Below are 16,043 nucleotides of genomic sequence, written 5' to 3'. Positions count from 1 at the left end.
CACAACCGTTATTTCAATCACATTAAATGCAACCCTCCTTGCTCAACCAGTTGCAGCTAAGGGCAGGTCACCACCCAGCAAATGTTACAACACAAACAGGTCCGACATGCAGGGAGACGTATTGTAGTGTTGCTTTTCCCACGACCCTCCCACAGCAGCGTAACACCAGTTGCAGAGCAGTGTTCAATGACTCAATGAAAGGTTCCTCAAGAGCAAAATGTAACCGCCGGCATGCTTTTATAAATGCTACACAACCAGTGAAGGAGAACAGGGACATGATCAAATACGTTCATTTAAAAGGGTTCACTTCAAAATACACAGACCAACACAGTGTTACTTAGCTGCAAATTAATCTGTGTGTTCCAGTTCTTGGACTCAAGGCCGGCCCATATGAGGCGGGAGTGTTTAACAGTTTAACCAACCCTTATCAGGGCCATTTCATGCACCATCACAGGAAGCTACAAAGTACATATTTCACCAAAAAGAAGAAGAAAAAAAAAAAATCACACGTACGTTTCCTTCCCCCTCCAACAAAATCAGCTGATTGCCAATTAGCGAGTCTTTTCTTAGAAGCGTGAGTTGTACGGCTTATGGGAAGTGAAGGGAAAGGAACAAAGATAATTTTAGGAAAGGAGTGTAGATGATGAGTGAAGGACAAGGTTTGTTAGCAGAGAGCTGAATTGTCGCGCAGAGCTCGGGCCTTAATCGTCAGGAAGGGAGCACAAGAGAGGTTGTGTGTTGTGTTGGACAGTTTTTTTTTGAGTGTGTGGATGTAACATAAAACTAGCTCTCCCGCAACACACACACACACACACACACACACACACACACACACACACACACACACACACACACACACACACACACACAGGGGAGGGGACCCTTCTTTAAACTGAGCCTACCCACAATGCACTGGGCTCTTTTATCCCGGCAGTGAAAGGATGAGGCCAGATGAATGACAAAAGGAGAGAATGGGGATCTGGGTTGGGCCCGGCTTGGAAGACAGGGAGGGAGAAGAGAGAGAGAGAGAGAGAGAGAGAGAGAGAGAGAGAGGAGGGTAGGGGGGTGTTTCCCAAAGCAACCTTTTCTATGAAAGATGCAGGAGGGAGGATGAGGAGGAGGAAATGTAGCTGTTTTTTTTTTGTTGCTCGAGCTTCTGAGGAAGAAATGTATACATACACAGATTTTTGAGTTTAATGATTTCTTTACTGGCTTGTACACAAACGTACAAAAATAATACAGCACTCATCTCCACATGACATCACGTCATCATCACAGTGTTACAAACGTTCAAAAGTAAAAGAATAGAAACAAAATGAAACATGATGGAACATCTGCATCACTCATGAAAAATCAGCCGTTTCCTCTTGCTTGAAATGAAGCAAGACCAGAAACACAACTTGGTCCAAAGAAGTCAGCACTTAAAAAAAATAAAATAAAAATAAAAATCATCTCACTCATGTACACCAATCCGGCGGCTGGCTCCTTACGTCATAAATGTTATGACCCTGGTAAGCCAAACAACCACACAACCGTGCAATTTTTAACCATGTTACAATGATCTTACCATCAAAATGTATTATTCCCCTTTCAAAAAAACAGGAAGACAGCACTTCAAAAAAGAAAGTGCCCCCAGATATCATCATCATCATCATCATCATCATCATCATCGTCAGCGTCGATATATATATATATATCCATATGTATATATACATACACCCAATCACAGAGATACACGCATCTTTGTTTAAAAAAAAAAACATCATGTTTTTTCCACAAAGTAACACACACATTAGGACTTTATCACCTGGAGCATATATTTATACAATAGTATTTTGTTGTGTTTGTTTTTTTCTATTCAGAAAAAAATTAAAATGTCGACACATAAAAGTCAACTTTTCAACAACAGTCATCAGTGCAATATTCAAAGGAGAGGAAAAAAACTAAAAACAACAAAAAAAAAAAACATGGAGTTTAAGACAAGTGATGCATATTTAATGTGTTGCCTGATACCAATCTATACCTTGATGCGGCGGATCTATCGCTTCAGATTACTTGTGGTTGTTCCGGGGAAGTTCTCAGTCTGGATGACCCCCCCCCCCCCCCATGAGAAGCTCAGAATCACACAAACACACTTCAATTTAAAAAAAACACACTCTTTCAACAGCTTCTCATGCGGTGAACCAGTGCTGATGTGAAGCTTCTATACAACTGTTGGCCATTTGAGCGGTAGGCTTTAAAAAAAAAATTAAAATTAAAAATAACATCAACAATAACAGAGAAAACAAAACAACCAAAACATACAAGCAGCATTGATACAAATGTTAGGGTGCCATGACTTTCAAAATGCAGCAGGCAAGTTGATGAAACCATTTTATTTGTTTTTCCTTTTTTTCTAATCTGTGACATCCGGCAATAGTCATGCGTTGTTGCTATTTGAAGTCTTCATCGTCCAACAGTATTAGGGTCCTGCTCAGTAGTAGTAACTATTCCAAAGCCTTGGCTCCTGCAGTTACCCCGTACAGACACTGGGGGCGCACAAGGCTCCGCATTTTTGTGCAATTAAAACTCCCTGCATTTATAAGTCACGCGATACAATTCCATTTTTTTTTTTTTTTTGTATGACTGGAAAAAAAAAAAAAATCCTAGAAAACAAAAATCCAGGCTGGTGAAGACAGAGATAGAGAGGAGAGCGAAGGTTTATAGGGAACACAATGGCAGTGAGTGTGTGTGTGTGTGTGTGTGTGTGTGTGTGTGTGTGTGTGTGTGCGTGTGTGTGTGTGTGTGTGTGAGAGACAGACAGAGAGGACCACAGACTCCCATGCAGAAAGGTAAAACGATGCATTGCTCGACAGAATTGGTTTGGTTGTAGTGTAAAATAAACTGCCCCGAGTGAGGACGCAGGAATGGGTTCATTGCATCTTCTGCACTGAAGTCCATCGGTCTGGTGGGCTACAAAAAAAAACAACAACAACATACTGGCATGCGGATGATCACAGACAAATTGTGAATCTCCTCAGACTCCAAACAACGTGGCAGAGTGGTGAGAGAGCTGAACAACTTGAGAATACTTTATAGTCGAGGTAGCTGGCAAAAGGCAACCGAACAAAGTCCTTTTAACGGGAGGAGGGGGGGGGGGGGGGGGGGGGGTCCTCTTGGGTCAACAGGCTTTAACAGAAGGGGTTTCTGGGGGGGTGGCAGGTCTACCTCCACACGGGACAGTTTATACCTCGAGTCTGAAGCAGCTTGAGTCACCCCTAGATATTGATATATGTTTTGTGTTAAGAAGAACCACAACATGTTCAAAAACGCATCTTCTCAATGTACCTTCATAAATAAAATGAAAAAACAACACAGCCTGCTTTCACAGTGATGACTAGGATGTTAATAAAATACTGAAAGGAGATTATAAAGTGAATTCCAAATGCGACTCTTTTTTTTTTTTTGATACAAAGCGAAAGCAGCGTTTGTTTGTTTTTTTGTTTTTTTTACACAATGACCATCAGCAGAAGTGGTCGCAACTGGCCTGAAAAGTTGGACGCCAGCATGGCAAGATCTGCACGAGCGCATTCAGCTACTGTCTCTCTTTTTTTTTTCCTCTTAAAAAAAAACAAAGTAAAGCTATTGTGTACAGTACTTTACAACAACGATGGAGCCACTTGTTGTTACATAATGATTACACATGTGAAAGCGTGTTGGATAGCCATAATGCCGCTCTTTGAGTAAAAAAGAAAAGAAACTAAACCCCTGGTAGCCAACAGAGGGCAACCCTCCTTCTCTCGATCATGTGTCTTCCCTTTCAGATATTCCAGCATGCAGCCATTTAGCATCAAGTGCCGTGTTTCATATAAAAATAACTTAAAACGGGTGAACAATGAGGAGCAACAACCCCCCCTCCTCCTCCTCCTCCCCAGGAAGAAAATATTCAACTGTATACTGGAGATGGGAGGTCATGGATAGAGAGAGAAACTGGGCCATCTGCACTTCTGGAGTCCAAACACACACACATGTGATACACAGACACTGGCTTCTTTTGTATTGGACGACGAGATCTAATATACACATTCAAGAGGAAAGCTTTAGTACCAACAAACTCACCGAAATGGCGTTTCTTTTGTTAAAGAGTCGCGTTGAAGCGCTGTGTATGAGCCATGCGATACTTCACTCAGGAGTGCAGAGAGGACCCCGTTTGGTTTACAATGAGGGAAGATTATTCTGCAGGTCTAGTTTTATTTCTTATATATATATATATATATATATATATATATATATATATATATATATATATATATATATATATATATATATATATATAATTTGGCACAACTATGTAGATGATGGCAGTTTTTTTTCTTTTACAAGAGCCTGGCTTTCCCGTGTGTTGCAGCTTTATTTTCCACTTGTTGTTATTTTTTTTATTTTCTTATTTTACCTGACAGCAGAGACAGATCACCGGGCGCCAGAGGAGTACTTGGCCTTGGTGATGAGGTATAGCACAATGTCTTGGTGGCCACCGAAGGCGGCAATGTGTAAAGCGCTCCACCCTTCCCTGTTGGCCAGTCGGATGTCTGCGCCAAACTTCACCAGCAGTTTTACCAGCTCCAGGTTGCCGTCAATGACAGACTGGTGGAGGGCCGTCTGTCCCTCCGGCCCGAAGGAGTTGACGTTGAACTCGCAGTTCGTCATGTTCTGCAGCAACGAGTGCAGCTCCTTGGTGTTGCCCTTCTTCACCGCCTCCTGGAAAACCCGCTGCGGCGCGGAGCAAGTCGACACATCCGCCTGGCTCATGGTTGCAGCTCGCTGGAGGGTGGGGAACCAGTAATCCTGCCCGGGCTCTAAAGCTGATAACAATCGTCTTCTCCCTATTGAGCGTCTCTGGTCTGGTGACAATGCCACAGTTACACTGGATCACAACCAGTTATTAAGGCACTTTTTAAAGTACTAAAATAGAAAAAAGATCACTGTATATATCCCAAAAAGGACAAGAGAGGAAATAACACACTTGGTGTGCAAAAAATGTTAGTATTTGTAGAGATCCTAAAATCCCTAAAACATAAAAAAGGATGCTCTCAAGCGATCCAGGGGTCTCTGGACGTAGTTCCCCCTCCGTAGCAGCAGCAGGTAGCCTGTAGCAGGGATGGAGAAGAGAGACACCTCCGACTTCACTTGGGGGGGAAACTGGAAGAATGACCACTATCTCCACGGGACAGTCTCCGCAGGTTCTCCTTGAACGGTCCGACCCGATTCCTGGTCAACACGTCCCGGCTATGTGTCGCTGCTCATGTGGCCAGGGTGTCTGGGAAAGACAAAAAAAAAGAGACAAGAGAAGTCCACATGAATCCCGGTTCCTCACCAACAGACTGCGAGAGAGACCCCACATTCCGCCACATCCAAGAGAGTGAGCGAGACCTCCATGCGCACACGTTTACGCACGGTTACACGGCTTTGCCACTAAACATGTCTGGAAGTGTAGTCCGCTGCACATTTGTGACTTACCTGTGACAGATGGACGGGTCCGTAGCGACGAAAACGATACAAATCCACTGTGTGGCCCCGGTCTGTGTCCTCCGCGCGGTCCGTGTGAGTCTCTGCCCTGCGCTGCGCTCTGGGAGAATATTTTACGCGTCCTTTATTTGCATGACAATACCATCCCAAAAGAATCAACTGTGGAGGAATGGGCGGAAACCCGGGGAGGTTATAGGCTGCCGGCTCGGTTAGGGCGGGATCAGTAGCCCTGTGAATCCGCGGGGAGGGAGGCGTGGTCTTCCGAGGAGGGAGCCAAACGTTGCTGCAGAAATATTAAACAAGCCGCCCGCAGCAATGGTGAGCTCCATATCCGATCTCCTGTAGCCGACCCCAGGAAGCGGACTGAAAGCCAGAGGCACGGAGCTGCCAGAGCTGTAAACTGCTGAGAAAGCGGGGCGCGTTGTAAAGGATCATCCTCTGGATTTAACGTCAACAGGAACTCCGAACCAAAAAACGCCAAAAAGCCTCTTCACATTGACAGCGATGTACATGACTAGGGACCAGGGACTAGATGGCGTCGGGCAGGATTCTCATTAATGCAAAGAAATTAAAAATGTCGAATGAAACAAAGTTACATGGACACTTTTCATTTTACGCAAAACCAATGTGACTGTGGCTGTGCACTGTTTACGTTTGACTTTCAGGTGAAAATTCAAGAAAAAGGAAAACGAAAGTAATCAGCTCGTGGACTAAAGGCTAAACATAATGTTAGTAAAATGGTTTATTAATGTGTCTATTTTCCTTAATAAAGGAGCATCTGGACTCGTTCCACGTGATGTGGGGCAGAGAAGGTGCTGATGATGACATGCCAGGAGAGGATGTGGTTTACATCTGTGCTGCTTTTTGTGCCACAACCTTCTCTGTGGGTACTACCAGGAGACGTCGCTGTGAATTTGTGCAATCATTTGTGAAATTAAAAAAAAAGGAGCACAATGAACAGATGTATCAAATCCAGAGGTGCAGTTAAAAGTTGTACTCTCCTAAAGGCCGAGGCTCGAGGGAGCTCATATACATGTAGTTTCAACAGTCTGAAGTGTGAACTTATCTAAGACCTCAAGACGGTGATTACCTCCGAACCAAACGGGGACGACAGTAAAGTACCCCCCCCCCCCCACCCCCCAAAACGAGTCCATCTAAAAACACCCCGCGAGGAGGAGATTATAGGTGGCTGTTTGAATCATAAACTGCGGATATATTCCAGTTGTTTTAGACTGTGGGACCTCGAATAACAAAAGCCTCGCGCTACTTCCTTTTTGCAAGTGAAAAGAAGTGACGCTGTGTGCGGATTGACACGCCACTCAGCCCCCCCCACCCCTGTCACCGTGGGAACTGTGTGTGTGTGTGTGTGTGTGTGTGTGTGTGTGTGTGTGTGTGTGTGTGTGAGAAAAACAGGGTAAGGTGGTGATGGATATTGATAGATAGACACAGGGTTTGACAGAAAGAATGCATGTGAAAGTGACAGCTCCGGGTAGAGTTCTGTTCTGTCAACAGTGCAGAGACAGAGGTACAGTATGTGGAAACCACAGCAGGTACACAGCCTCCGTCTCAGCCTCCCTCGGGGCCGTCTGCTCCGTGTCGACGGCCCACGCTGCATCTCATCTGTGTGACACGTTATAAAACCGCTCTGATGGTTCGGTGGCTTTCACACCGGCCTCGTTTTCCCACACTCTGAACTGTACATGTGGCGCGCGTCTACGGCCGCATCTGTCTATGCGCGAGCGTGTCATGTGAGCGTCTGTGCGTCAGCGTGGGAGAGGCAGCGGCAGAAATCACACATATGGAGGTCGCAATCTGCTTTATTTAATTCAAAAAACAAACAAACAAACAAACAAACAAACAAGCTGTCAACTACTGACTGACTGAAGACATGATTGACGTTCTGTAAACACATGTGGAGTGAAGCATCGTGGTCATGGACGTTCGTTTTAGACTTTGACTGACAGCTGTCCATTACAGTCACACGGTGTACCTGAAACTAGATCAAGTAAACAGTCAAGTCTAGTTCACAAAACCACAGGTAACCCCATGACAGGATTTATGCTCCAAGGTATGTTAACAACTAAAACCAACTTGAAACACATGTAGTAATATTCCCTCATGGTTTGGTGGTCATGGTCCTCCAAAGTGTCCCAGTATAGAAAATAACAGATTTGCAGCAATTTTACTCTGAAAGAAATACAATCTATTGTCTTAATAGATTGACTAAGTGATCATGTAAATCTAACTGGATTGCTTGGGTCCAATATTTTACCCAGGACACCCTGGGGTGCATCAAGGTGTAAACTATGACCACACAAGCTACGTTTGATGGTAGTTTCAGGGTAGATGGGGCTGTATGATGTACAGGCTGTAAACCCTGTCTGTGATGTTGGGCGATATCAATATTTGACCTTTAACACATGATAAGGCGAGTGTTAGTGTAGCAGTATTGTTGCTGTTGGCCTGAATCATGTTTAAACCCAGTATGGAATGTAAACAGACACCTGCCAGCCAATAAGAAACAAGTATTTCTGCTGGCCTGATTGAAATTCAGATGTTTGACTGTGGGACTTAAATGACGGACAAATAGAGCCAGAAGAGTTTGTGTGCGGGAGACTGTGATTCAGCTGTTTTGGACACTTTTAGGTGCATCGGCGGGGCTGTTTTTTCCTCTTCAACAAGTGGCCCACAGCTGCACCAAAACAAAGAGGCTGGCTCTGACTCATTCCTAGAAATATATCTTGAATACAAGTCAACCCTTTTAAGATAGGATGCAGTAACAGATGTGTGTTCCTCTCTGCACTCTTTACATGACACAGCATTGACTTGTGTGAGTCCAAAACTCTCACAGTTAGGAAATGTACAAAGGTTATGGCTAATTCTTCAGATTTCATACATATATATGTGTGAGTGTATGTGTTTTCTGAGGGTTACTGAACGGTGCGGAACATCTTCTGGAAAATCAGGAACATCTGTCCGCTATCAAAGCTTTTGGCTGCAGTGCGTCTGGACACTTGGAAAACATTTGCACAGACGGAGCCAAACGTGTCTCCGATTGGATGAGTTTCTCTCCCAAAACTCTGTGGCATTTGCTCTCCTCTCTGCCCTCCCCGCCACTTCGCTCCCCGGGTCGTTCTTGGTAATGTGTGTGTCTGGGAAGCAGCCAAAAACCAGACGCGACCATGCGGCTGTTGAGTATAGGTACTTCAAGTGATGAAATACTTTAAACAATTATTTTGCAATCTGTTATTTTCTGTTTGACATGCGCAATTAAGCTAAAAAAAAAAAATCGGTTAAAATGACCAACGACGCATTATATGCGTGCGTAAAAGCGCGAGACAATCACAGTGAGAATTTGCAATAATCGATCTCCAAAAATATTTTGGACAACCTTTAGCGAGGACAGTCCGGTTTAGTGCAGTCAGTCTGAGGGGTCGCCTCGGCACGGAGGCTGTGCTGGGGGCCAACTCTCCACAAACCGGTCACACAAAGATAAAACAAGTAATAACGTGACTCTGCTTCTATTTACGCAGCCATATCTCTGTTCCTGTGTGTCGATAAACAAGACGCATTTCAGCGACACACGAGAGAACCCAGAGCCGTGCAGCGTTGTGCGGCTGTCTTGTAAACGGACAGATCGGGGACAGACAAGCCGGGAGGAGCCTCACGTCCCGTCCGGGGATGTGGTGCGCACGCACGTCGCCGAGAGTCCAGATCGGGAAACGGACACACTGGGATACACGAAAGAAACCTAGTCATGTTTTAAAAAAAAAAAAAAAAAAAAAAAGCCGATTTTTTTATATGATTAAGCTTTAGCAATATTGTTATTTTACATTTTCAGAGATATGGAGAGAGAGTGGGGAGAGAGAGAGACGTTTCACCGGGAGGGAGGGTCTTCTGAATCCAATTCATTCCGGGCACCACGTGTCCTCAGAGCGTGGGAAAGAGGCGAGCTTTTCTTCCCAGCAAAGAAAGAGCAAGGATCAAATAACACGGTGCTGCAGCAGAAAGCTCGCGCTCTGCGCAGAGGCAGGGGCTGCGACCACCCGGACAAGGACAGGAGAAGACACACAGAGAGCGGCTTATTTGGGAGCCAGGGTGTCGACTTCACCCGTAGCAATAACGATACTTCAGGGTAGATTAATGCTACTGTGGTTATTATACAGTCTGCTGGAAGAAAAAAAAAAAGAAGAGGCAATATGCCAAGACGTTTCTACTCCTGGATTTTGGAAGTGTATAGTCCTAAAATAATAGCATCAAGCATGTGGTTCAACGCTCATTTTGCTGATAGAGATTCATTTTCCTATAGTGTAACATCCAGCTGATAAGACTCAGTCTCTCCTACAGATGGATCTCAATGGCCTTCTCCTCAAAATCACTCATGCAACCAGTTCATCAACCTTTTTTCCACACCTGGTCTAAATATATGGATGGAGACGTTAAGGCTAAATGAAACGCCGAATATAATAATAGATAACAGATGTGCGAGTCGTCAAAGTAGTGTTTCCAAGGTGCCTTGTTAGGAAGTGGTACCATTAGCCTACTATATAGGAGATACATTGGGGGGAAAAGACAAATATTACAAACCTTTAAAATCCCTTGAGAACCTGTAAGTCATGTCTGAGACGTGATCCACACGCTCTCCTGCGTCCAACGCGGTTTCTTGTTGTAGCTGCAACATATGAGAAGCAGGTTCAGATCCGGCTCACCCAGCACTGGACAGTGAACGTCACACATTAAGCCACGGACACCCAGTTTGTGTAACATCAATCTTCATGAAGTCCTGAGAGCTAACGGCATTATTAACATTACTGACTGCAACAACAAAAAGGCCCAAACCTTCATCTTATAATGCATCCAAGGTTATGCAGTTTGGTGAATGGTGCTCCATTACTCACATGTTGAGGTCCTGACCTGCTCTTCACACGTGTGATGTAGAAACTGGTCCACTTCTTCCAAAATCATTCAGTTAGATAACATCTCATTCCACAACTTGCTATGATTAAGATTTGGCAGCAGCCCAGTGAGTTCCCTGAAAACTGACAGCTTGGGAAAGTAAGTGATCCAAGAATTTTCAGCTTCAACACATTAAAGACTTTACGTCTGTAACCTCCATCTAGTTATTCGTGGTAATCAGGTTATCGTGTGTATGTTCTGGGGAAAAGCTTTTCTCCAGAAAAATGTTAATCATTGTTCCGGGGTTCACTGAATCATCCCGAGGTTCAAATCTCTCCACTCCCTTCAGTGAGTCAAACACCCTGAAAACACATTTACCTCAGTGAGTCACAGTACGACCTTGTCTCTGGAAGCCACCGTGGTTTTTCTTGATGCAAGTTAAGTGATCAATTAAATGAAGTGAAAATATGTCTGTGGTTTCTGACAATTTCATGAGCGTAAACAGATTAGCCTTCTAATAGAGTCTCAACAAAATGCCTGCTATGCACCAAACACCAGAACACATTTAATTGCATAACATTTTCACATTAGATCTGTTCAAACTCGTTTGAGCAATCTTATGTTCTGCAACAACACAAATCCAAAGTGGTGCAGAGGAGAGGAGGAAAGAAAGGTATGAGAACATGTGAAGGGATTCAGGCAGTGTGTGTGTGTGTGTGTGTTGGGTTACTCTGTGACCCGTCTGGTCTTCAGCCTCGGGGCACAACCCCCCCCCCCCCCCCCCCCCCCCCACCACACTGTTAGTGTTACACCTGACAGACATCAGAGAGGCTCCGATGATCTGTTGACGACCACGCTGTCCGCTCTTAATCCTCCACCATCTGTCCTGTGAATGTTCCAAACGCGTCGTGAAATAACTGCACACCGACGGAAACAACTGGGACTTCTCACATTAAAAGCGTGAAATTAAAAGCACTTTATTTACGCATATTGAGCTTTCGGCTAAATAATTAAAAATGATACAGATTTGAATCACAGAGAATGGAAACATACAGTCCCACAGACTGCTAAGAAGAAGGCCGCAGAACGTAGCCCCGTCATCGAACCGCTTAACTTTGAAATCAAAACAATAAAATACCGGAAACAAATAAAACAGCAACAAACTTTACACTTCGATGATAAGATTAATTCCTTGGTGAGGAATAATTAAAATACGATCCTAAACCATAAATCACCATAAATGTGGTAGAACAGTAAAGACGATCGACAACGAAATATACCAACTGGGTCACAGCGTGACCCGTCTTTGGTTCGCTGAGCTTCAAACTTCTGAACGTCAAAAGGTTATAGAACCGTTGAGACTAGATGCGTCAGGTAAAGTGCAGCAGTGTCAACTAATGTCAGTTCTGCTGTGCAGCCGCGGCACATTCAGCGTCCTTGTCCGCTATGTGTAAGACATCCTGAAACATGGAGAGGACGCGGCCAAAGTGAGAGCCTTCCCAGAACACCTTGCCACATCTGGTGCAGACGTAGAAGAGCGGTATCCTGGGCAGGAGGGCAGGGGGCACGGCGTGGAGCTGGACGGGCGCCCCCCCGGGAAAGGTCAGGGTGTCGGGGTCCAGCCCTGAGAGGGGGGCCCACTGACACTGGACATACCTGGGGATTTCAGGGGTCACACTTGGGGTCAGAAGGTCACCAAGCGTCTCCTCTTCCTGTTGTTGTGTGTGGTCAACGATGTCCTGGCCCTGCAGAAATCCTACGAACAAAAATGCAGACATTTAATGAATTAACTTCAAAACTACATGAAGCAGAAGCGAAGACGTAAGAAGTAAAGGTAGATCCATCCCGACACATTCCGTCACAACAAGGAGTCCACTGATGTTTGGCTGACCTTTCTGTTTAAGCATCCTGGCCATGTCCTTTCTGGGCACCGCTGCGTACTGATCACTGTTACACGCCTGCACAAACACATGAAGACGGTCATTAGCAGCAGGGCAGAAAGAAGAGTTTTCAAGAGCTTTCACTCATCAACAGTGTCTTGAAGAGGAAATACGTTACACATACCGCAGGAAGAAGTTCAGATAAAAATGATCTCTCAGTGGATGGAGAGCGGACGTCAAACACAAGTCAACTACTTGCGCTCTGATGTTAATGCAAAGCCCGTATCTGAAGCTGTAGGTACTGTAAAGGCCGGGTTCATGCTGGAGAGAAACTAGTTGGGCGACGTCTGAACCCAAAAGCGTATATAGCCGTTCCAGCCGGCTGCACCCTGAAGGCAAGGTGATAATCCTAGAGTCATGGAGACGCAACGGCATCGTTCACATAGGAAACAAACAGCACCGCGCTCCACATCCGTTGCTCTCTACGCCGACTACAAACCAGAACGCTTCCAACGCCAACATCCTGTCCCAGATTCTGTATGTGAATGCAGCAATGAGTGTGAAACCGTGGGTTCACTTTAGTAATGCTGGGGTAACAACTGTGACCAGAGTTCACCTGTCGAAACCTTTGTCAAAACCAGGCGTAGACCAGACATTTTTCTCAGTGATTGCTTTGGTGTGAAAGGGGCTAAGTGGTACAGAAAGATAAGATCAGATCAGATCAGTGTGTGTGTGTGTGTGTGTGCGTGTGCGTGTGCGTGTGTGTGTGTGTGTGCGTGGACAGCGTTTACGCCTCAGTAACGTTCACATGTCCATGCTGTCCTGGCTCTCCATGGTAAAAGGTCTCCCTGGTGGGACATTAGTGACCTCTCGTTTGCCGGCCCCCGACGCTCACACACACACACTCGTCTGTAAGCCATCCTGACAGCATGTCGGTGCTAAAAGCCTTGTCAACACACCTGAGCTCCACCCAGCAAACAGCATTCCACTTAGAGGAGGGCTGTAAATCAAACCACGCTCGCAGAGACCGAGATCCTGGCTCCCTTAAAGCCAGCTCTCTCTCTCTCTCTCTCTCTCTCTCTCTCTCTCTCTCTCTCTCTGGGAAAACTGAAACGAAGACTGCATATGGGGCGCATACACCCACCGAACGCAACAGTATGTCCCTTCCTCTGTGTGCACATGCAGAGAGGGGTGTTTGTCTCTGTGGTAACTGAGGTCGGGACAGGAGAGAGCGGCTAGACAGTGGAGGTGTGGGAAAAGCAGAGGTGTCATCTCCTGTCGTCTGTGGGAATGAAGCTCATCTCTCTGTCAGTGCACTCTGTATTTTCCTCTTTGTATTCCACACACACACACACACACACACACACACACACACACACACAGACAGACGCACAGGCTACACTGCAGTGTGCATAGACCGCATGCATATACTCGTATGCGGCGCATACACACGGCTCACACGTAGAAGTGTGGCGACAGCCAGGAAAACAGACCCAGCTATTTGCTCAGCTCAAAGTTTCCCAGAGCAGAGCAAGCCAGAACCTGCTCTGAACTCTCAAGGCTAAGCCGCGGACGGGCAGGCAGGCGCACACACACACACACACACACACACACACACACACACACACACACACACACACACACACACACACACACACACACACACACACACACACACACACACACACAGAGCGCCTCGCACACACGGAACATGGATGGAAGCAATTCCATCCAGAATTAATCAAAACACGGCGTGTTTAAAAAATGCAAAGATTCCTGCAGAGATGTAAAGAGTGTAAAAGAAAACAAAGGCTTTTTGTTTTTTTTGCAGAAAGTGAAGTTGTGATATTTCTCTGTTTCTGGCTCGCTGAAGGATGCGACTTTTCCTCGGTGCTCCTTAACTCCTGGAGTTGTCCGTCACACAGTTGTCACAGAGAGCTGAAGAAGAGCGAACGTACGGCGGCGCCTCCTCTACAGCCCCCGCATGTCTAGCGACACAGAAAGCATTAGACTGACAAGTGGTGTCAAACCCATCGTAGTTTGGCGTGTTTGCACAGGCAAAACGATCATGTGTGTGAGCATCAAGAAGCACAACATGTGTGGCTTCAGTCACCAGGCTGGACTTTTTTAATAAAAAGGTTTTTCCAGAACTGATGCACAAAAGATTCGGTTTTTTTATGTTGTGGCCTTAAGATCGAAAAAGGCCAAAAGTGGAATAATCAAACCCAAATAAAACAGTTGTTCTCATGTATTATTATAGTTCAGGCAGTTGCTACATTGCTGCATTTTCTGACTCTTTTGTTCGGCGTGTTTTCCAGGGAGCCTCCTGCATTCTCACACTCCGTGTGGCCGCGCCAGAGGAAGAATGCTCCTTGCCGTGACAACAAAAGGCTATCTAAAGTGTGATACTGTGTTTCAAAGGATGGGAGGTGGTGGAAAAAAAAAAAAAAAAAAAAAAAGAGGAGAAAGGGGGATAGTGGAGAGGAGGTAGGAAAGAGAGGGAGGGGGAAAGAAGGAGGCAGGGAGGGGGGGGTGGGAGATTTTTCCCTAACGTTCTCAAACACACACACACACACACACACACACACACACACACACACACACACACACACACACACACACAGGACTGCCTCTGTAGGCAGCTCCCATGGGAAAATCCTCGACCAATCTCAAAAGGCGGTGCTTTTAGGGCCGATGTAGGTCACATGGTCGGAGCAGCCAATTGGGCACAAGTGATTTGATTCAAATTGTGGTAAGTCAGGTAAGGGGCAGCGTGGGAACCGGAGAGAAGGAGAGCGAGGAGGAGAGGAAGAACTGCACCATCATTTCCCTTTGAAAATGTTGTCTTTTCAGTCATTTAATTCCACCGTTCCAAGGTTCGCTGTGGCTTAAGAAACATTCACAGCACGGGAGAAAAATGACATCTTTTTCTAGAAACTTCAGTTTGCGCCAGAGATTCAGTGTTTGCGTCCGTCATCGCATGTCTTGGACATATGCATATTTTGTTCCCTGTCATTCCGTCATCACATTTTGTTGCCACTGTGAAATGATGTAGGTCCACTGTGCTGATGGCACGCTGAGCTGGAAAAAGCAGCCTCATACTACTGTAAAAAAAAAAAAAAAAAAAAAAAATGATGAGTAAGTAAGAGTCTTTCTCTGCGTTCCCACACAGTCCCGAGGTCATGCTAGGTGACTTTGGATACCTTTCAACAGCAATTGACAATCTCACACATGGATTTTTACTCGCGGATTTTAAACTGTGGAAAAGTGACCATTTTTTAATTTCCTTTGGCCGGGCAGACGGACGGGAAAAAAAAGAAGTGTGGAAAGAGTGGAAACATCTTGCTTCATTTAACACTCTTCCACTGAAAACGCTGACATGGTGTCAGCGTCAATCACTGAATCAGGAGATTGTTGAGTGGACAATAAAGCCTGAATACCAGTCTGTAATACTGGTGACCAAAGAGTTAAGGGGCGAGTCATGAAACGATAAGATGAGGGTGCATGGGTAAATAAATCAGTGAGTTCAGATGGGCTTCAAATGAGCCGTTGTTCACCTGAATTTTCTCAAAATGAGGGCTGCTAAAAAATGAAATAAATAAAGAGTACAATGTAAAGGACAGAGAGATGGGATTCCACTAAAACCATTGGGAAATATAATTAAGTTTAAGTAGTTTGGTACATCCTTTTAGAAATAAATTCACCCCGTATATATACTGTCGTGAAAGCTTTGTGCTGCAGCAGGAGGGAAATACTGCAGTG

The 16,043-nt window shown here is 45.3% G+C and overlaps 2 protein-coding genes across 2 annotated transcripts; both read right to left on the bottom strand.

Annotated features, from left to right (window-relative positions):
• Positions 1-4,325: 4,325 nt before the first annotated feature.
• Positions 4,326-5,638, bottom strand: nrarpa (NOTCH regulated ankyrin repeat protein a). Its single transcript, XM_068705487.1, has 2 exons — positions 5,497-5,638; positions 4,326-5,296 (listed from the first exon to the last, which is right to left on the bottom strand). The coding sequence occupies exon 2, from the start codon at positions 4,786-4,788 to the stop codon at positions 4,450-4,452; it is 339 nt and encodes a 112-aa protein (XP_068561588.1). The 5' UTR covers positions 4,789-5,296; positions 5,497-5,638; the 3' UTR covers positions 4,326-4,449.
• Positions 5,639-11,362: 5,724 nt separating this feature from the next.
• On the bottom strand, positions 11,363-13,803 carry exd3 (exonuclease 3'-5' domain containing 3). Its single transcript, XM_068705853.1, has 2 exons — positions 12,293-13,803; positions 11,363-12,157 (listed from the first exon to the last, which is right to left on the bottom strand). The coding sequence occupies exons 1-2, from the start codon at positions 12,315-12,317 to the stop codon at positions 11,802-11,804; spliced, it is 381 nt and encodes a 126-aa protein (XP_068561954.1). The 5' UTR covers positions 12,318-13,803; the 3' UTR covers positions 11,363-11,801.
• Positions 13,804-16,043: the final 2,240 nt, after the last annotated feature.

Source organism: Cebidichthys violaceus, unplaced genomic scaffold (genome assembly GCF_023349555.1).
Source record: "Cebidichthys violaceus isolate CVI_PGR_0920_01 unplaced genomic scaffold, fCebVio1.0.p SCAF_12, whole genome shotgun sequence".
Taxonomy (NCBI): domain Eukaryota; kingdom Metazoa; phylum Chordata; class Actinopteri; order Perciformes; family Stichaeidae; genus Cebidichthys; species Cebidichthys violaceus.
The sequence above is the reverse complement of the archived record's forward strand: the minus strand, read 5'-3'. Positions and strand labels throughout refer to the sequence as shown.

Bases quoted from the DNA above. Each gene is read 5' to 3' on its own strand.
- nrarpa (XM_068705487.1), bottom strand. From the start codon at position 4,788: ATGAGCCAGGCGGATGTGTCGACTTGCTCCGCGCCGCAGCGGGTTTTC.
- exd3 (XM_068705853.1), bottom strand. From the start codon at position 12,317: ATGGCCAGGATGCTTAAACAGAAAG. The intron at 12,158-12,292 runs GTCAGCCAAACA...TTTTGTTCGTAG, and splicing joins CAGGATGCTTAAACAGAAAG to GATTTCTGCAGGGCCAGGAC.